Source organism: Gobio gobio (assembly GCF_949357685.1).
Source record: "Gobio gobio genome assembly, chromosome: 18".
Classification (NCBI taxonomy): Eukaryota; Metazoa; Chordata; class Actinopteri; order Cypriniformes; family Gobionidae; genus Gobio; species Gobio gobio.
The window spans coordinates 44,031,922-44,054,494 of record NC_137111.1 but is presented as its reverse complement, the minus strand read 5'-3'; the positions used below and the strand labels follow the sequence as shown (position 1 = coordinate 44,054,494).

Here is a 22,573-nt window from a genome sequence, read left to right as displayed (position 1 = left end):
CTTGTATGGATATATTGTTACATTACAGCAGGCTTCAGCCAATCATATCACCAATGCAAATACCCAAGCGCAGACACTAGCTAGTTACGTTCATGCAACACCAGAAAAGTAGTAAATAGGGGTGAGGGCATCCGGTAATTCTGCAAATGGAACGGTAACGTTTTTGAATAACGTCCCTCAGCTCTTTCTGGTTACTCCGGTTATCTATGTAGGCCTATGTATATTTTAGTCAACAATACAATGAAATATGTTACAAAACACCACCCATCTTTTCGTTTTCATTGAAAAAATGTGATTCAGGCGACGCGTGCGTTTGATTATCTTCACTGCATGTACACTCACCTAAAGGATTATTAGGAACACCTGTTCAATTTCTCATTAATGCAATTATCTAATCAACCAATCACATGGCAGTTGCTTCAATGCATTTAGGGGTGTGGTCCTGGTCAAGACAATCTCCTGAACTCCAAACTGAATGTCAGAATGGGAAAGAAAGGTGATTTAAGCAATTTTGAGCGTGGCATGGTTGTTGGTGCCAGACGGGCCGGTCTGAGTATTTCACAATCTGCTCAGTTACTGGGATTTTCACGCACAACCATTTCTAGGGTTTACAAAGAATGGTGTGAAAAGGGAAAAACATCCAGTATGCGGCAGTCCTGTGGGCGAAAATGCCTTGTTGATGCTAGAGGTCAGAGGAGAATGGGCCGACTGATTCAAGCTGATAGAAGAGCAACTTTGACTGAAATAACCACTCGTTACAACCGAGGTATGCAGCAAAGCATTTGTGAAGCCACAACACGCACAACCTTGAGGCGGATGGGCTACAACAGCAGAAGACCCCACCGGGTACCACTCTTCTCCACTACAAATAGGAAAAAGAGGCTACAATTAGCACAAACTCACCAAAATTGGACAGTTGAAGACTGGAAAAATGTTGCCTGGTCTGAGTCTCGATTTCTGTTGAGACATTCAGATGGTAGAGTCAGAATTTGGCGTAAACAGAATGAGAACATGGATCCATCATGCCTTGTTACCACTGTGCAGGCTGGTGGTGGTGGTGTAATGGTGTGGGGGATGCTTTCTTGGCACACTTTAGGCCCCTTAGTGCCAAATGGGCATCGTTCAAATGCCACGGCCTACCTGAGCATTGTTTCTGACCATGTCCATCCCTTTATGACCACCATGTCCCCATCCTCTGATGGCTACTTCCAGCAGGATAATGCACCATGTCACAAAGCTCGAATCATTTCAAATTGGTTTCTTGAACATGACAATGAGTTCACTGAACTAAAATGGCCCCCACAGTCACCAGATCTCAACCCAATAGAGCATCTTTGGGATGTGGTGGAACGGGAGCTTCGTGCCCTGGATGTACATCCCACAAATCTCCATCAACTGCAAGATGCTATCCTATCAATATGGGCCAACATTTCTAAAGAATGCTTTCAGCACCTTGTTGAATCAATGCCACGTAGAATTAAGGCAGTTCTGAAGGTGAAAGGGGGTCAAACACAGTATTAGTATGGTGTTCGTAATAATCCTTTAGGTGAGTGTATATTTATAACAAAACGAAAAATAAATCTCAACCCTGCCTCTCTTCGTTTACATTTTAAAAATATTAAACATTTAATATGTGGTTCAGGCAATATGTGCTCATGTGCTCTTATCTTCACTAATAAAATTAAGACAAAGCAAAGCCAGTCTCTTTTTGTTAAATGCAATATTTAACGATCAATAATAATCATTATAAAAGTACAAGTAAAAAGATTAAGAAGCCATACAATAAGAAATGAAGCAAACAATTCAGTCAAACATACAAAGTCAGCTCTCTAGGCTACAACGTTAAAGTTAAATAGCCTAAATATATAAAGTTATGAAACTTCTCTTTGCCCTCAGCCAAAACGATTTGCCAAGGAACAAATAATAGATTCATGAGACCAAAGATTGCCTGCTAGATCTACACAAGACAAATTATATCATGTTTAACTACTACAGAGACAGCGGTAAACCTCAGAAGGAGAGAAGGATGCTGTTCCAGGCAGAGTTTTTATTGCGTGGGTTTTCTGATTGGTGCAACATGCATTCTGGGATACCTGCATGGCTGTCTTAAGCATAGATATACATAATAAAGGCTAGATGTCTCACAGCGGAGTCTCTAACGTCATCACCGGCGGCCATCTTGTCACAGGCAAGCTTTCTGGCGGGCTCTGTGGTACCTGATGCAAGGTGAGTGATCTGCACGAACACAAATACTCTTATCTCGCTGAAATCTTGATGGGTTTACAAATGGTTTGGTTTCTTACCAACGTTATTAACGTGGCTATAATTCTGGATGCTTGAACAAATCATGAAAAATTATTCATAAGTATGCAGTGTCATAACTACATCTCTGACGTTTATAACAAACCAAACAGTTTGAAAATCGGTAGAAAATCGAGCAAGTTATGGTTATTTAAAAAGTACATGCACCATTAAAACACAATGTTACGAGTGAGCGAGCTGACTGTGACAAGATGGCCGCCAGGTGTGGACGTTGACCTCCGCTGGCCAGCGGAGGCCTATTGCACAAAACTAGGATAAGGGATTAAGCCGGGATATCTTGGTGATCCTGGCTCAATTTATCCGTGATCCGGTTGCACTAAAGCTGGATAGGGTGGCAGTTGGATGTTATGGTATAAATTACCATGGAGATTTATTCTGTGGAGCTAGCCTGCTCCAGACCAGGCTAAATTCCAGGATCTATTTAATCTCATCCCTTATGTCAGTCAGCAGTCACCACAAACGGAAACCAATAGTTATTCTACTGCCCACTATACATTGTTATCACATATAACTAGACCCACTGTCATTATTTAAATGTTTGTGATCATAATTTCAAAATCATTTTGGATAAATTATGATTTTTAGATGATGTTGCTATCATTGGATAATTTACGGTTTCCTATAGACTATAAGGCTATATATAAACATGATAGAATATTAGGGCCACAGAGGAAAAAAAAGAAAAGTCACAGACTTCGATAAATTAAGTCATAAATTGTAACCCGTTGTTTTAGAGGAGGACGGTTGTTAAAATTACAGCTGTGGGGCATTTCGTGGAATTGTTCTTCAGTATGGTTTCACAAACAAGGACATACTTAATCTTTTGGAACATCAGCGTCACATTGTCATAAGTATCAGGACTGTAAAAAGAATATGCATCTTTTCCGCAGAAAGAACCAGCCTCATAAATGTATGACTTTTTCCTTCTTCCTCAGTGTGGCCCTAATACTCGGTCGTATAAAATACACATTCCATATAAATATAAAAACACAAAGTGTAACATTAGGTTCCTTTATTGAATAAGGATAAAACAAAGCAGGTAAACCATCAGCTCCTTTCGAAACTGAAGTCACACAGTGACTCAACAATACAACAAAAGGATTATACAACAAAAGGATAAATACACATTCAAAGATAGAGATTATATAATATATAGAGATTATATAACACACCCCGCTTGTCTGCACACTGAAATAAATGCAGGACAAATCCATACACATCAACTGAACAGACAAATGAATGGATGCAGTAGCCTCCCTGCAAGCTTGTATTACACACAGTATACAGCACAAACATCATAAGAGGCCAAAAAAAAAAAAAAATCAGTGGATAGCATAAGAAGCAGAGTACAACGGCTAAGATTAAACTGTAGCCTACTACTAAGCGTAGCAATTATGTAAGCCTTTGATAATAATTTATCAAAGCCTTATACAGTGTGATGGGGTTACTTTACACAATTTCACTCATATCTGTTGTCCATTTCAATTAAAAGTTAAACTGTTTCATAATCAGTGTACAACTGCATTTTTGGAGATGTGAATTAACTATTTGGATTGTAATTGTGATGTTTCAGCGGAGCGGTGAGTGTGTAATTGTGCACTACTTTCGCATTCTGGAGGCCTGCAATACTTTGCCATGCTTTTTCTCTTTGCTTTATCACTGTGTCGGTGTTGCCTTTCTTCTTAATTATGTATTTTACCTCCTCGTATGCCTCCATGAGGATTTGTGCCTCCAACGGGGAAAAGTACGCCGCTCTAGTTGCCATGGTGAATCAGTGAATCTGTGATCGGCGGCGGGTCTATTTGAGTGAGCCGTGAGCGCGCACCTATCCAAGATTGGTTTAACCTGGCTTGATGAATCCGTGTCTGCTCATCCTGGCTTGGTCTTTGTGCAACCAATTAAGCCTGGATGCACTTGTTTTGGCTTCATTGAGCTCAGCTCAGTCATTTATCCTGGATGTCTTAATTCTACTTTTGTGCAATGGGCCTCAGAGCAGACGAGACCTCTAGCCTTTATTATGTATATCTACGGTCTTAAGCCCCACAAGTCCAAGAGGTACTCACTGCAGTCAAATGAGGTCCAGCTCCTCCTCGCTGGAGGTTCAATGGAGTGGAGGGATAGAGTTGTGGGTAAGGTTAGGGTGTGGTTATATATTCCAGCTCCACCCATTAGGTCCAAATTACATTAGCTCCTCGCTGGAGGTATAGACGTAAGCTCCAACCATTTGAACTGCACTTAGCTAGATGTGAACTTTGAATTGGAACAGTACTTGGGCAACAACTGAGGACATTTCACAAGTACAGATAAGAATGCATGAGTGCTTCCTCCTTTACGAAAAACACGAATCGTATAAATCTGATCCGTTTTTGTTGCTCATTTGCGTTATTTTATTATCTCCAGCAACACGGTTGACCCTGGACTGACTGATACTGGGCCAAGACAGAGGTAATAAAAGTGTTTGTGTTTAGAGGTGAAAAAAACAAAGGTATTTTTCCACAGTCTCTCTGAGAATGTTTGTATGGCTGTATTGTTTTAATTGTGTATTAGGTCTATACGAAAGACGTTTCACCACTACTGAACCTGACCAACACCGTTCATGCATAGGGTGATCTCAACTTGTTTGTCAAACTCTTATTTGAGTGTTTTGAGAATTGAACAGCCAAGTGTATTTACAGTATGGCAAATATAGATGTGTTTCTGAATTTGAAATGTATAGTGCTTTTCACAAGGATGCAGATATATAGTGACTTTTTCTGAAATGTCCAGAAGCAGGAAATAGTGATTCATTAGTTTCATTCCTATTCTGATTTCAAAAGATTGTAAACCCCTGTTATTCAACAGATATCTTCAGCTGGGCTTGAAAGCACCAAAATGACAGAATCCATCTCTAATACTCAAAATCTTTTAAACTGTCCGATCTGCCTGAATCTGCTCAAGGATCCAGTGACTACTTCCTGTGGTCACAGTTTCTGCATGGACTGTATTAAGAACTGCTGGGATCAGGAAGTTCATAGAGGCGTTTACAGCTGCCCTACATGCAGGACGGCATTCAACCAAAGACCGGCTCTCAGCAAAAACACTGTACTGGCTGATATTTTACAGGGAATGAAGCTGAAAGCCCCAGCTATGCCTGGAGATGTGATGTGTGATGTTTGCAAAGGAAGAAAAGTAAAAGCCATCAGGTCGTGTTTGGTTTGTATGGCTTCTTACTGCCAAACTCACGTCCAACCTCATTATGAGTCTGAAGCTTTTAAAAAGCACAAGTTGATAAACGCTTCCCCAAATCTCAATTCTGATTCATCATTACATCCTATAATAGAAGTGGTCATATCCAAACAAATTTTTTTTTATCAGATACTTGATAATAAAAAAAAAATTAGTGTTTATTTTTAGTAATTGAAGCATATACATGTAAAGATGATAGGCCTAATTATAAAGTTTAACTGTTCCAATTGACCCATTTTCCCAATTTACCAGGTCACACCGCAGAATTGAAGTCGGAGTCGGAAGAAGCTAAAAGTTTGAGCTTGTGAGTGTATTTGTTGAATTCAAAAACAAAAATAGAAATAAAATCTTATTTCTAAAAATGCGAGTTTTGATTGAAATTGCTGAGATGTTTATTAAATTAAAATAAATGACCAACTAAATGAAGCCTGGGAGAACATAATCTTCTTTCAAAAACAAAAATCTTACAGATCCCAAACTTTTGAATGGTAGTGATTGTGCACATTTGCTCTTGATTTAGCAACTATCTAATCATTTGTCATGTAAGCTTGCTCCTTACAGTGTGAACTTTGATTGCAGTGACAGTGAGGAAGACTAAACATGTGGATAGATGAAGACGTTTCCATGTATAACTTGACAACATCTGGACATCATCATTCTTTCCTAGAGTACATTAAAAGGTTACAAGGCACCAACATTGGAGATGGTCTGCATTATGAGGACCTAATATGGGTAGATTTAGATATGGGTAGACATAATTAGTAATATGGCTTTGAAAACTGTTTCTCAGATGCGATTTGTAAACTGTGCCTTTAAATTATTTTCTTTCCAGTCACCGTTGCACACATAGTTCCATAAGCGACAGAGAAAAGATATGCCTTTATGTTGTGAATCATTTTCCAAAACATACGAATTGAACAATGACTTGTTTGGAGGAGCCACACAAAATATTATCAAATTCCAGCACTAGGTGGTGCTATAACAGAAATGTTCTCATAATTCTGCAAACATGTGATGATGGAGTTGAAGTTCAGCGCTCTATTTCTTTATACGTTAACACATCCTTATTAGTCCAAAGATCATCTGTACAAATCAACAAAAAAGATAAATGATCCAATTTCAACTGATTATAATGAAATGTATTATATTTGTGTTGTCTTCAAATTATGTGACAGTCAGCCATGAGGTGGCGTGTATATTTTACAATAGGGTTAAAATATAGATTGTTGCTCTCAAACTAAACAGTCACATGGCTTTCATTTCTGCCTTGGGGAAATTAAATATATCTCAATAACAATCACACTGTTTTTTTCTTCAATATATGTAAATAAACTTTATTTGGGTAAATTGCTGCCAAACACTCTGATGATGCGTTTACTGGCATGAGGATGACCTGTCAATCACATGAGATCCACCAATAGCAAACCACAACCATCCAATCAATTGTCCACAGACAAAATCGAGTTCCACAGTACTTTTTTTTTCTTGTTCGAAAAGCCGTTTCACTCGGATTTACGTCACAATAAGAAAAACACGCCTTCCGTTTTCAAAAAAAATTTGAGGCCTAGTTTTTTTTTCTTCTCAAAACTAAAACCCATTGGTCCCTATTCATTAACAAAAGAATATGTAAATTAGTAGGCTATACTTTGCTTATGCGTTCCGCCCCATGTCTTTCTTAATGCGCTTTTGATAACACTGTTTAATATCAAGCACGTCCCACAGTTTAGAAACATTAGACTGCATTTTACATCACTTTCTTATTCAGCTGGTTTGGATGTTAAGTTTGGCTTAGGGGAACGAAAGCACACCGCTGTGAAGAAAAGGAAAGTGCGCTGAATGCGGCAGCGGCACAATAATCGCTTTACCACACGATTATCCTGTTTTCATAATCAGCCAAAATCTAAATTAAAATACGATTAATAACTTAACTTTCAAATAAAAAGCTATATGTGTGAACGCATATTGCTGTTACATTTGCTTAAGTTAATGGTGAATGTGGTCATTTGCGGATCCTTTATGTCGGATACGACTGACCAATATTGAGTAGCCTACATCTTGGATAAGCTTCCTAAATGTCGCGCACAGCACACATTACAGACATGCATAAGCCGGATATGTCTAGAAAGAATAAAGCAGCAAACTCCTTGATTTTGCTTAATAACTTAAATTATAATCTGATAGCACAATAAACGACACAGTTTTGCAAGTTTTAATCAGTTTAATAATAGTACTAGTTATAATAAGCATATTTCCAGTACGTGCCTCGTGCACGCTTGCATTATATCATGATATATGAGGTGAATGAATCATAAATATGCTAAATCTGAATACATTTTGACCATTAAAAGATTTTGTGATTTGTGCTCTTGACACATCTGTAATGTAGGCTATTCATGTATATTACTGTAGTAAACGTCTGTTTTCTAATTTAATATATATTAAAATAATTTAAAATGTATTCCTGTGATCAAAGCTGAATTTTCAGCATCATTACTCCAGTCTTCAGTGTCACATGATACCCAGGAAATATTTCTGTCGTGCTGATTCATATTGTTCCTTAAAAAATCTTACTGAATGTCAACATTTTGAACGTTCTGGACACTTTCTATTTGTGCACTGTTTCTGTCATTGTAAGCATTGTTCAGGGCTCACTTTCCCAAACGCATCTTCAGCCTGCCATCGTTTGCTTATGGTGCTTTTAGGAAACGCAGCCCTACTTAAACAAGCACGGGCTGTGAGGGAAGCGTCGCTCTCTGTGATTGATTGGTTTCGTCTTGTATGTTCAGGTGAGCAGGATAAATAGTTCCATCCTACGCAGTTATTGGCTAAAATAGTTTATTTTTCCACGTAGAAGCTTATTTTTCACACTGATTTTCGTGCTAAATAAATAAAATTACAGACATACACCTTAGGATCGATATTTTAAAGGCGAGGATCGACACAACATCATGTTGATAGATATTTCAGGATCGATCCGCCCACCCCCACCGGTTACTTCCTATATGAACCGGCTCAATAGAACCAGCAGCAGCACGGTTGACAGTGGAGTAACTACCAAAACATAGGTAATACAAGTGTTTTTGTGTGTGTAGGCCATAGGTGAAAAATTAAAGGTATTTAATTAACAAGACAACACCGTTCATGGGCTACATAGTGTGAGCTCAACTTGTTTGTCAAGCTCTTGTGTGAGAGTGTTTTGGGAATTGAGTTGCAGGTTTTGATAGAACAAATGTGTTTACATTTTTATGTATAGGCCTAGTGCTTAACAGGATGTTGCAGATGAAATTTAAAGAAGCAGGAAGTGATTCATTATTTTTACTTTCATTTTCATTTCATTCCCATTCTGATTTCAAACTCTTATTCTACAGTGAATCTTCTTGTGCTTGAAAGCATCAAAATGTCAGAATCTGTCTTTGATACTGAAAATCCTTTAGACTGTCCGATCTGCCTGAATCTGCTCAAGGATCCAGTCACTACTTCTTGTGGGCACAGTTTCTGCATGAGCTGTATTAAGAGGTGCTGGGATCTGGAAGTTCATAGAGGCGTTTACAGCTGCCCTACATGCAGGACGATATTCAACCAAAGACCAGCTCTCAGCAAAAACACTGTACTGGCTGATATTTTACAGGGAATGAAGCGGAAATCTCCAGCTATGCCTGGAGAAGTGACGTGTGATGTTTGCAAAAAAAGAAAAATAAAAGCCACCGAGTCTTGTTTGATTTGTTTGGCTTCTTACTGCCAAACTCACATCCAACCTCATTATGAGTCTGAAGCTTTTAAAAAGCACAAGTTGATAAACGCTTCCCCAAATCTACAGCAGCAGATCTGCCCGGAACATCATAAAGCACTGGAGATTTACTGCTATAATGACCGGAAGTGTATTTGTGTGCTTTGTATGGGGAGTCAGCACCACGGACACAGTTTCTGCCGCAGCTGAAATGGCAAAAATACAGGTAAGACCACAAGTCTCCCATTTAATCTTCTAAGATAAATAATAGAGTTAATAAAGGTCCCATGGCATGAAATTTTCATTTGATGAGGTTTTTTTTAATATTATATGAGTTCCCCTAGCCTGTATATCCCCAAGTGGCTAGAAATGTTGATAGGTGTAAACCGAGTTCTGGCTGTCCTGCTCTGCCTTTGAGAAAATGAGAGCTCAGACGAGCCGATCTGGAATTTTCCCTGTATGCCGTTATACGGGGAACGGTTTCCTCCCCTTCCTCTGCTTTGCCAGCCCAGAGAATTTGGAGAAAATGGATTCAGTTTATCAGTCGCGATGTCAGCACAGGCTTTACAAACAGACTTTACCATATGGATTCGACAGCACCGCCACAAACAGTGAGTAACAGTGTTCATTAATGCCTGATCTGTGATTTCTGATGTATCATTCAAGTTCACGTAGACTTTCTTTCTAAATCTTTTAATACTGTCAGTCCCGCCGCTGGCCGTCTTAATGCCCTAAGCGAAATGCATCAGTGAATCAAGCCAGTGACTAAACGATCAACTTCACAACGTTTCTGTTAGTAGCATGAAACAAATCTGTTATTTAAATTTTGATTAGAGAACACTCTCTTTATTATGTTCGGATCTGTCAATCACACGTCGTGAGTGTATCTGCACACTTGCCCAAACTGCCGTTATAATGAATGACGCTGTTATGCTGCACAACGAAGCTCTTACTGTATTCATGTCGATGTCGTGTTTGCTATTAGTTGTGGTAAAAGCATTTTGTGAGAGAAAACGTGTTATAATGACAAGATCACTGTATTCACCGGATCAACAGACTATTTGTGTACTCAGTGCTCATCACTGCAGCTTTTCATGTGACGGGAAAAGATAAAAAAATAATGCTATAATCAACACTTTCACGATTCGTTCATCTCGACGGCTGTAATGGTAAAAGTATTCGAGAGGGTTCCACATGTTACAAAGACCGTAGAATAAGGAGGAAGAAGACATGGGTCATTGTGACTGGGACTCGTGTTTATTCAGAACTCTCAGATACAAACAAAATAAACTTGTGCTCTCAACAAATCGGTACAATAAAACTTTCTCAGCAATCTTTATCCAGCTCTGCGTCTCTCTCTCTCTCTGGCAGTGCGTGGAGATATCGCTAAACCACGCCCGCTCCGCCACATAATCTAATACTCATTTCAAATTCAAAGATGTCAGCCAATCACAACAGTGGGCATTTTCACTGAAGTCTCACAGCAGACTGATAAACCCTCATCGCGACTGACAAACCCTTCAAACAGAGCATTCAAGCCAGAGGGCTAATATTAGTAGAGAAAAAAGGCTTTTTATTTCTAAATTATGAAATTTTTTGATGTAAGAACCATACTAACAATATAAGTACACCTCAGGAAACATAAAATAATTTAAAAAATCCATGCCATGGGACCTTTTAAACAATATGTTGTTTGTAAGAATAAGTAGCTCATGATAGCAAATTAGTAAAAATAGATGAAGGAAGCTATTAGTTTTTATTGCAAAAAGGAAAACAAAATCCGGTACAAATGCTAATATTTTGATTCCATTCAACTGTTGATTTTGTTATTTTAAAGGGTTGATGAATTGAGAAATCAACTTTCCCTTGAGCCTTTGAAATATAAAAGTTCATCGTGATATAAGAATATCCTGTAAGTTTCAGAGCTGAAAACGTCCTAGTTAGTCAAAGAATAGCTTTTATTGACACCAGGCCATGTGTGCGTGTGTGTGTGTGTGTGTGTGTGTGCGTGTGTGTGTGTGTGCGCGTGTGTGTGTGCGTGTGTGTGTGTGTGTGTGTGTGTGTGTGTGTGTGTGTGTGTGTGCACAGTTCGCGGTTATATTCACTGATCGGGTGGGCCAAGTAATACAAAAATAACATTCCAATCAATCGTGGGTGGATGAGAGATGAATCATTTTGTTTGTTTAGTGAGCGTTTCTCCAGATGCTTTCTAAGCATTTTCCACATGTACTGAGGGGAGCTGAAGCTCATTAAATATGCAAATCTTATCCAATCCTAGCCGTGGGCGTTTACTTCCAAGTCTTCAGTGCGGCACACCGATCAAAACCGAGTGTTTCTTCAGAGAGCCTCAAAACCAAGGCAAAATAGCCTATTACTTATTCATTATGATGTTTTTGAATGTAAAAAAACACGCAAACGTCATCAGTTGACCTCAGACAACAGTATACATTTTTTTTTAAAGCCAGTTCATGACCCCTTTAAGACGCTTGCGTATGGTGACGCATTGCTGCCACATACATATAATTTTTTCCACTCAATTATGTCATAATAACAAGATGTTGTTTTAACAACATCTTTTATCGTAATAACAAGATGTTATGTCGTTAAAACTACATATTTTTCTCGTTAAAACAACATATATTTTCTCCTAATAAGGACGTGTTGTATAGTGATGTGTACAAAATATGCCTTTATCCACATTAGTAGGGCCCTATGATTTCCGCGATCACGGAATCGCGGAATTGGCCTATTAACGCGGAATCTATTGTTAATGCGGAATTTCCCGGAATTTGACATATTTGGAATGAAATGCAGTTTTGTGTGGAAGAAGAACGTATGTCTGGGGAAAATGCAGACCGGGGGAAGCAAATCTGGTCAACACAACCCCTCCCGTCATTTCAGCTCCCCCTTCAAAACAATGAAAGTATGGCGAAGCGGCTCACCACGGCTCTGCTTTCGTCGGCGAAAAAGTTAAGAAACTCAACGCTAAGCCCTCAGTACCGAGCCGAGCAGTTCCCTCACGGGGAGTACTTGCTGTATTTTGCCTCGTTTTTAATGCACTTTAATGTACTGTGTGAAAAAAAATTTCTTAAATGAACTTGAGAGAAAATGAGATGCGCGGCTGATCCGCATCATGTTCGGCAGAGGTAGATCTTAAAGTGACAGTAGCACTGATAATGTCTGTCATTAATGTTCAAAGAATAACGGGAACATTGAAGATTGTAGCTTTAATGATGATTCATCTATATTTCACTTATTATTTATGCTGTTAAGAAAGGTGTTGATAACTTTATTCAATTTCTGTGTAGACTATGTCAAACAGGGAAGGCAACAGGTAAGTATAACATTTATTATAATGGGTTTATGTAAAGATTGTTTTAAGTTCAATTAAATTAAAAGTTATTTTTTAAAGCCTAATAAATGTTGAAATTGGTAGCTTTCAGTTATACTGTAATGTAACGTCATCAATGTTTCATATAGACATTAATATCAGCGATACTGGCCTTCATTCATAAAAAGATGCCATTACAACACACATTTAAAATATGCTGTCTTTAAGTTGTTTCTAAATTAATTTGGAGAGTAACTGAAATTATTACAGTATCAAAATATTAAAAAACTCCAATGTTTTTAATTGCAATTAATCATGATTAATTACAGAAAAAAATGTGATTTAATTAGTTTTTTTTATTATTATTATCAATTCACAGCACTAATATTTTGTTGTGACTTGAAGTACTTAGAGTGCAGTATTATGTTGCATCATGCGGTATTTGTCCTGAAAAGTAAATGTGATGTTTGTTATCTCAATAAATTTAAGGTCATTCCTATTTTATGTTTTATGTTCTATTATATTAACATTAAAAACACACTCTTTTTGGGAAATTTGGGAAAAAATAAAACGGATTTCATAGGGCGCTACATTAGAGAATTTATATAGCCTATGTGCCTTTGTCACATTGAGTCGCACCTGAGTATGCAATGTGTAAGACTTAAGTTGTTGAGAGAAATAAACCCAGGTGTGTCAGTCCCATTTTATTAATACTGGTAAAAACTAAATGTTTACAAACATCAACATGTAGCTATTTTAGGCTGTTTCCACAACAAATCCTTTAAATATAACGAAATTCATAACAAGAATGAAAAATATAAATGTAAAACAAACATAAATTATGCCATTCTTTAGCCTTCAAACTATTTATTTAAAAGTCTACACGAATTAGGCCAGCCTATTTAAAGCGAAACTGAAACCAGAGTTGCTCCTCTCTCATTCTGCACAAATCCAAATATTTCTATATTGGATTATTTGTCTATTATATCTGTTTCTTGGATGCTAAACTATGTATTATGGTAACAATGCTTTGTATGACTCGTGTCCCAGTCTAAAACAGCATTCATATGAGCAAAAACGTGTTTGGAATAACACCACTGCACTGTAGAGCGGTAGTCACGATTGTATAAATTTACAGTATAAATTGAGCCAAATAACTTTTTCTATTTGGTTGACTGCATTTTTAGTTTGATGATGAAAGACTGTGAAGTTTGGATTTTTCCCTTAGGACTATAGCAGCGTAACAACTTAAAATAGCCTACTCCATCATTTATGGTAGCTTGTCTATATAGATTAGATTAGATTAGATTAGATTCAACTTTATTGTCATTACACAAGTACAAGTACAAGGCAACGAAATGCAGTTTAGGTCTAACCAGAAGTGCAATAGCAGCAAGTGCAGGATATACAATGGTTGCATAAGTGCAGGACATGGAAATATACTGAATATATATAAATATGTATTTATAGAGAGATGGTTATTACTATAAACAGAACTGAATTTACAGGTGAGTATGTACAGTGAATTAATATACAGATGGCTATTACTATAAACAGAATTTACAGGTGAATATGTACTATGAATATAATATACAGATGGCTAGTACTTTAAACAGAATTTTTACAGTTAGAGGTATACAATAATATGTTAGGCAAGATGAGGAATATAGCAGTGGATTAAGGTAGTGCAATAAATTATGGGCAGAGCTATCCGAAAAAAAAGTGTAAAGTGCAGTGGAAAGTGGTTGCATATTACAGTTAGAAGTACGGTGCAAAATGCAAATGTAAACATTGGTACTATAAATACAGTCGGCAGTGCAAATGAGCATAATCCAGTTAAGATATGGTAGTGCAGAATGCATAAGTAAACAGTTGTTACTGTAATAAAGAGTCGGTAGTGCAAATAACAAAGTGAAGGCAGATGTGAGGTAGGAGAGTTAGCAGTTTATGAGGGAAGTGGATCAGCGGGGGTTTGGGTATACTTTTAAATATATAGGCTACGTGTTGTAGCATATTTGAGTTTATTTATTATAAGTTGTGTATTTGTTTATTATTATTATTATTATTATTATTAGGCCATGTGCATATTTATTTAGAACATTTAGTTAATTTCCCCTGTTGGATTGTAGTCACCGCGTAGGGAGAGAAGGGCAAAATGTTTTAATTTGCAAGGGGGTTACTCGAAGGTTTTTTTTTTTTTTCTACTTCGTTATTTTGGCTTGGAATTTCGTTTGTTGGGAATATGAACTGAATTTAGAAAAACTTTGCGTTTAATAAACAAAATACATTTTTGAAACGAAGACAGGGTTTGGAGTGCATGCAAAATAATCTGTTCCCTGAGTCCAAGGCCTTTGTTGTTATTGTGAGGGTGCACAAATAAAAGTAGACAGTTTATAGTTTATAATTATGTCTTTAACTTATCTGTATGGCTAAAAATGACGGAGTATTGTGAGTTGTTTCCGCTGTCATAAAGGAAAAAAATCGCTGCCGCCTTCGCCGGACAGAGGTTCATAGAAGACGTAGCATATTTAGTTTCATAGTTAGGCTATGTTTAAATATTAGCCTTTTATATTATTTTTTTTATTTAATATGTTGATTATGAAAAGTGAGCAGCATGAGTAAGATATTGCGCATCTTATAATGTAGCCTATGTCTGGAGACATGGAGTGGGGTCAGACATGATTTTGAACACTTAATTGAGTTTTGTTTGTAGAAAGTCTTTCTTTAAAGTGAATTTCGTTTTGTATAAATTGTATTTTAATTTTGACCAATGTTTCATCAACTAATTTCCTGTATATTTAATAAATAAGAAGCAAACCAAGATCGTCAGGAATGGATTGATGTGCGTAACGAACCCACTGGCCTGTTTCCGCAGCCTTTGAGTAAGGCTGAAACTATAGCGTAGTTTCTGTTTTTAATACATTTAATACTTAAATATATGTCTTGATTATAGGCCTGTAGATAGTTATGATATTTGTGGCTGCCCCGGGGTCTGTCATTACTAGTTTAAAGTTAAGCCACTGAGGCTAATCATCATGAGCGGTCCATGGCCTAGGGCTGTAATCTCCCAGTTGATTAGTCGATTATTAGTCGATACGTTCTGGCTCGACCAAAATTCTGATTGGTCGATTTTTTTTGCCGCGTTCATTTCATTAGTTTTGCAGCGTTAATTTAATCAGTTTTGCCGCACCGCGTTCATTTCATCAGGTGGAAAGCACTAATTGCTAATGGGGGTGTTTTATGAGCACCCCTGTTTCACAGGTAACAGTCTGTCTTCAGAACACCCCCATTGTTTTCACTTCTTTTGGATTAGCCCAACCAACTGGCGAAGAGAAGTCTCTCGCTGGTCCTTTGATTTTCATTCCCCGCTGGCTCAAACGCACGCCCATAGCGGTAAACTTGAGTAACGCCCATCAACATACACATGAGGGGAAGCGTCACAACACCGCTCTAAGTGGATCTGTACTGTCAGTTTTGCCGCGTTCATTTAATCATTTTTGCCGAGCCGCGTTCATTTCATCAGGTGGAAAGCACTAATTGCTAATGGGGGTGTTTTCAGAGCACCCTTGTTTCCCAGGTAACATACTGTCTTCAGAACACCCCCATTGTTTCCACTTCTTTTGGATTAGCCCAACCCACTGGAGAAGACAGATTGAAGAAGGCTAGTTTTCTTGTATATTATTTATTTAATTGTGAGAGCGTTTTTTCTGCTCTTGATCTGGCTTGTTTAATAAATATTCATTTTTTATTAAAGTGGATGTGCCTTTTGTGTTTAAGAGTAAAAGCTTTAAGTTAATAGTCTATTCGTGTCTCAGCCGTGAAGCTGAGCTGAGCTCCTAATTTCGAGCTGCACAGAGTGGCTGAAATGATGGTGTCTGTCAGTTATTATAATACACAAAAACAATTGTCTAAATTATGTTGCATATTCCTCAAAAGTTCTTGTGATGATATCTAGTTGACAACATATAATACTATATTTTCGGAAATCATAGGCTGTGATATTGCACAGGTGCACGTGATGCACCGCTTTCAGAGCCGACAGACTCGTGTCAGACTCATTTCAGTGCAAAATAATCAGGTCAAAAACTATTTAATATACTGCAAATAGCCTACTAGTTTTTTATGTTTATTTATAATTCATTTAGGCAGACAACAAGACTACCAAGTACTGCGCACAGTGCGCAGCTAATTCATTTAACGTTTTTTTTTTCCTAACGTCATTTTAGTCGATTTTTAGTCGAAAATTTCAGGACTTCAGTCGACCAAGATTTTCTTTGGTTGATTACAGCCCTACCATGGCCCCCAAAAAAAGTTGTGAAGTTTTGATTTAGATGATGGCTATCTGTTATGAACTATAGGCTACATCAATAAATTAAGAGTTTCGTGCTATGTGCACTGCCACTGATACGGGCAGAGGAAAACAGCCTATTTTACTTGCTTGCTTCTGCTTTTCAAACATGGAAGTGTGGCAAAGGCACATAGGCTATATAAATTCTCTAATGTGGATAAAGGCTTGTACACATCTCTATACAACACGTCCTTATTAGGAGAAAATATGTTGTTTTAACGAGAAAAATATGTTTTAACGACATCTCGTTATTACGAGAAAATATGTTGTTAAAACAACATAAGATCTCATTATTACGACATAATTGAGTAAAAAAAATATGTATGTGGCAGCAATGCGTCACCGTACTTACGAACAGGATTCTAATTGATTGCAAATTCACCCACAGGAGGAACTGAACATAAAAAAGAGGGATTTCATTCAGAAAACCAACGACTTAAAGGAGAAGGTTCGTCAGTTTAAAGAAGCTGTGATCTCTCATAAGGTAGGCCTAAGTGTGATTGACAGCTATATAAAAGTTCCTATAATAGCCAAACAGCTGAAGACAAAATAAATATTAACAATAGAGTTGCACTGGTTGAATAAAAAGTAGGGTCCTTGTGCCATATCCCACAGCAGTTTTTACGACACAAAACGTTTTATTCATTTTGGCCATTCATTTACACAACAACAGCGTTTTTGGGGCCTGAAAATGGAAACTTTTGAAAACGGGTTTGCGTATTACATGTTCACACATTCATATTACGTGTTCGCGGGGTGTGAACAGGTAATACAGCCTATTTGCATGCATAATACAGCATTTTTAGTCGTTTTCGCAGATCTGTGTGAACGTGGGCTATCGTTCTGGTTGCACTCTGGGTCGGCAACATCCGGCCAGTACTTCCATCTTTGTCTCTACGGTCCCATCTGCCTGTTTCCGCCATTCCTTTGCCAGCTCCTCTCACCATCCTTGTGCCATCTCCTCTCAAAAGCCCCCACCATCCCACCCGTTTTTACAACGTTGTCGAGTATACACTTAGACCAGATCAGTCACCTATCACACAACCGAAACAGCCGCCACCTTTTACGGCTCCTCCTGAACCAAAACAACGCCTTTACTAATGTAATTTGGAAGAGATGGAAACATCTGACCTTATACTCAGAGCGGTTTGTGACTTCAATCAATGCGTTTTGAAATTAATCTGCAGCAGTCAGGTGGTACAGGTCAGAGATCTTTCAGTTTATGTTGATTATTGTAATGTTATGTGCTTTGAGACATGATGTCAGTGTTTCCCACAAATTAGAAAGCAATTTGTGGTGGTGGGCGGGCGGCCAGGGATTTGGGTGGGGTATTTGGGGTTGGTGATTGGCACAAAAATCGATTTCGATCTTGATTCAGTATCAATTCATATGTATATAGCCTACTGAACATATAAGTAAAAATAAGTTTGCCTTTTTAGCACCATTTCAAACTATTTTAAATTATATTTGCTCACATTCATTAATATTCACTTGTGTGTGTGCTTGTATAAGTATCATTAAAAATATTAGGATGTAAGTTATTAACGTTTTAAAATTTCACATTTAAAGAAATCTAGTGTTTGATTCAAATGCAAAAAATAAGTAAGCAGTTATGATCTGCAATACTTTTTTGAGCAACTAGACTAGATACCTGTATATTGATTAAAGAGCCATACAGACGCCTATAGTGAGTAAACCATGGCATTACAAATTAAATTATTTTTCCATACACATAATGACTCTAATTTGCATTGGATTTCTCCATCTTAACATTAATTACTATACTAATTGTAATATAAATAAGAAAAAATATATTAAAAGTATTAATTCATTAGATGGTCATTAATGGACCATAATTATTGCACAAATAGGAGGCCTATTTAGTACCAAAAGATCTCCTCAAAATATTCAATAAATATTATTAAACTAAAATATAGAACATTTATTTAATTGAAAAATAGTTAAGGGGTATGGTCACATTTGACCACCAATGAGTACAAGTGTGACCAATTAGTAAGGAATACCTGAGGGCTAAATACAAGAAAAATATTAATGTTAAAGGGTTAGTTCACCCAAAAAGGAAAATTCTGTCATTAATTACTTACCCTCATGTCGTTCGACACCCGTCAGACCTCCGTTCATCTTCGGAACAGAAATTAAGATATTTTAGTTGAAATCTGATGGCTCTGAAAGTCCTCCATTGGCACAATGGCACTTTACACTCTCAAGACCCTTAAAAGGTACTAAAGACGTCGTTACAAAGTCCATCTCACTACAGTGGTTCTAAAATAACTTTATGAATCAGCGACAATAGTTTTTGTGGGCAAAAAACCCCTAAATAACGACTTGCATAGTGATGACGATTTCAAAACCAAGCATCATGAAGCTTCGAAGCGTTATGAATCACTGAGTCGTTTCAGCGGTTTGAATCGCCAAATTTCAGCAGTTTGGTGGTTTGACACGCGATCCGAATCATTATTCGGCTCATTGATTCATAACGCTTCGAAGCTTCATGATGCTTTGTTTTGAAATCGTCATCACTATATAAGTCGTTATTTAGGGTTTTTTTGCGCACAAAAACTATTGTCGCCGATTCATAAAGTTATTTTAGAACCACTGTAGTGAGATGGACTTTGTAACGACGTCTTTAGTACCTTTTAAGGGTCTTGAGAGTGTAAAGTGCCATTGTGCCAATGGAGGCCTTTCAGAGCCATCAGATTTCAACTAAAATATCTTAATTTCTGTTCCGAAGATGAACGGAGGTCTGACGGGTGTCGAACGACGTGAGGGTAAGTAATTAATGACAGAATTTTCATTTTTGGGTGAACTAACCCTTTAAGATGTTCCATCTCCATCACTCTCCATAATAAATGATACTTTAAATGTGGTTGACGTAATAATCAATGCACACTTTGCTGTACTGTTTACCAAAACTTGCTGCAAATACCTGAATAGTGAAACTGTCGTCTATCCATTCAAATGTATTGACCCAGCGCTAGAAGTAAAAAGAGCTCCGTGAACCACATGACCATGCGTGCCGCCGGGAGATAAGAGCATGTCGCCTCTGGCTTTAACTGTTATGCCACATTAGCGCCAAAACGCTATTTATTGTTTGAATTCCGTATTAAAACTTTAAAAAAATGTAAAAGCTTAGACTTTGTTTCATAACAAAAGCAGGTTTGGCGTTTGAGAGCGAGAGACGCTCGTGAGTGACAGAGAGACGGAGGGAGAGCAGGGAAAGAAAGTGCAGCTGAACGAATACGCTGCGTGTTTTAAATAGGGTAAAAAAAAAAAAAAAGAATAACGACACGCAATATGTGGCGGCTGGTGTTGATTCTGTGGCGCACCGCCACAAATTAGTCTATGTGTGGGAAACACTGGATGTAGTTTAACGCCATCTCTCATGATGCTTTTGTTTGCTCCCTGATTCACGGCCTGAAGGGAGGGTGGGATATTATGCTTTCAAAGCTAGCTCACTATTGCTAGCCTCTCTGAAAATTGCCTACCCTACCTTTAACTAATGTTAAAGGGACCTTATTTTAAAGTGTTATCAAGTTTTAGAAATATTTCAGCTAGAGAAAGTTTCCTGGTACAATGTGTCAAATGTTGACCAAGTGCTTTGTTTCTGTGTTGTGACAGCGCTCTGCTAAAGCCACAGTGGAGAACAGTGACCGAATCTTCAACGAGATCATCCGCTCCATTGAGGACAGACAAGCCGAGGTGAGGGAGAACATCAGAGCTCAGGAGAACAAGGAAGTACAAGATGCAGAGAATCACATACAGAGTCTGGAGCAGGAGATCGGGGAACTACAGGAGAAGAATGATAAACTGGAGCCTCTTTTACATACAGAGGATCACGTTCATTTCTTCCAGGTGGCAAAAAAAAATCTAGAGGATGGCTTATTTATTTATGAAATGCTGCACTGTTGATTCTGTAACTTTAAAAAAAAATTATACTTAGTTTTTTTCTTACAATTTCAGAATTACACTTTGTCTTCTGGAGTTTTCCCTATCAATTCACCCAGGGATGTTAGTAACCAGACATTTGAGAGAGTAGAGCAATCTCTCTCTGAGCTGAAACGCCAGCTGGATAAAGTCTGTGAAAAGCACATCGGTGGAATATTAAACAAAGGTGAAATAACATTTTCATGTGCATTTTTAGTTTGACAGTTCAGTCTTCATACGTTTATTCAGAGAAATCTCACATAATGTAAGTAAATAATGTGTGTCTGTCTTTGTAGTTGCTGATGTCCACATTTTCCAGTTTAAGTGTAAGTACATTATTCTAAAGGGAAAAATGCACAATTAAAAATACACTTATTTATTTATTTATTATTATTATTATATTATAGGACATTATTCTTTGGTTCTTGTTATTTTCGTTGTGGCAAAAGTTTTCACTACTAGAAATGTGATTGAGCTCTTTCCATGTTAAATTTTTTTTAAATAAAGTTTACCACTTCGGGCCAGAAGCAGCTAGAAGTGTGATGTCTGAAGTGTGGAGCAGGTGAGTGTATTTGTTGATTTAATTTTTTTTAAATAAAACCTTATTTCTAAATAAGATTTTTATTAAATAAAAAAGCCTAAAATAATCTTCTTCCAAAAACAAAAATCTTACAGATCCCAAACTTTTGAACGGTAGTGATTGTGCACATTTGCTCCTGTGCACATTCATTTGTGCACATTCATTTAGCAACTATCACATTTTTTTTTTTTTCATGTAAGCTTGCTCCTTACAGTGTGAACTTTGATTGCAGTGACAGTGATGAGGATGATTATTTCCCCCCATTCCTGTAAAAGCTGAAGCACTTAAAACATCTGGACATCATCATTCTTTCCTAGAGTACATTAAAAGGTTACAAGGCACCAACATTGGAGATGGTCGGCATTACGAGGACCTTATAAAGACATGCCTTTATGTTGTGAATAATGTTCCAAAACATTCAAATTGAACAATGACTTGTTGGAGGAGCCACGCAAAATATTGTCACATTCCAGCACTAGGTGGTGCTATAACAGAAATTTTCTCATAATTTTGCAACCATTTGATGATGGGAGTTGAAGTTCAGCGCTCTATCATAGATATGTTAACAGATCTTATAGGTCCAAAATTACTAATAAACAAATTAAATAATAATGACGTGTATTAATTTTTTGTGTTGTCTTCAAATTTTGTCATAGTCATGAGGTGGCGCTACAATAAGGGAATGTGTATTTTACAATATAGTCTGGGAAACTTCGTCATTGCGCATTGCATTATGGGTAGTCACGTCATGTTTTAGGACACACCCAGGAGCGTACAATGATAACAAATACGAATCACCAGAGAAAAAAAACGACTTTACGTTAATACTTTAAGAAATACTTGCACTCACTTAGAATGAATGTAGGGCTGTGCGATATCCTTGTTAAATAATGCGATATGCGATACGATATTGCTTTAAGTGTGTAAAATCTATTTCTTTCCCCAACTGATATCTTTCCCTTAAAGCATAAGCGACTGTGTTTACATGAATACTCATCAAGACAGCCATTTGACAGTTTGAGTGTGTAACAAGAAATGAAATAAAATAAATAAAAAATGTATAAGAAATAAAAATGTAAAGGGTGTACAAATACT

At 37.4% G+C, this 22,573-nt stretch overlaps 1 protein-coding gene and 1 long non-coding RNA gene across 4 annotated transcripts; both read left to right on the top strand.

Annotated features, from left to right (window-relative positions):
• The first annotated feature begins 4,553 nt into the window (after positions 1–4,553).
• On the top strand, positions 4,554–6,891 carry LOC307142452. The gene is made up of 3 exons (XR_013818473.1): positions 4,554–4,767; positions 5,164–5,851; positions 6,127–6,891. It is a non-coding gene; the product is annotated as an uncharacterized lncRNA (long non-coding RNA).
• Positions 6,892–8,308: 1,417 nt separating this feature from the next.
• Positions 8,309–22,101, top strand: LOC307141706 (uncharacterized protein). 3 transcript variants are annotated; one of them, XM_079842097.1, is made up of 8 exons: positions 8,313–8,612; positions 8,916–9,500; positions 17,342–17,437; positions 20,593–20,826; positions 20,935–21,085; positions 21,195–21,224; positions 21,406–21,460; positions 21,711–22,101. In XM_079842097.1, exons 2-8 carry the CDS (start codon positions 9,414–9,416, stop codon positions 21,748–21,750), a joined length of 693 nt encoding a protein of 230 aa, XP_079698223.1. In that variant the 5' UTR covers positions 8,313–8,612; positions 8,916–9,413; the 3' UTR covers positions 21,751–22,101. The 3 variants fall into 3 exon arrangements, with proteins under 3 accessions (XP_079698225.1, XP_079698223.1, XP_079698224.1); XM_079842099.1 differs by lacking the exon at positions 17,342–17,437 and having other exon boundaries at positions 8,309–8,612; positions 21,711–22,069; XM_079842098.1 differs by lacking the exon at positions 8,313–8,612 and having other exon boundaries at positions 9,118–9,885; positions 21,711–22,069.
• Positions 22,102–22,573: the final 472 nt, after the last annotated feature.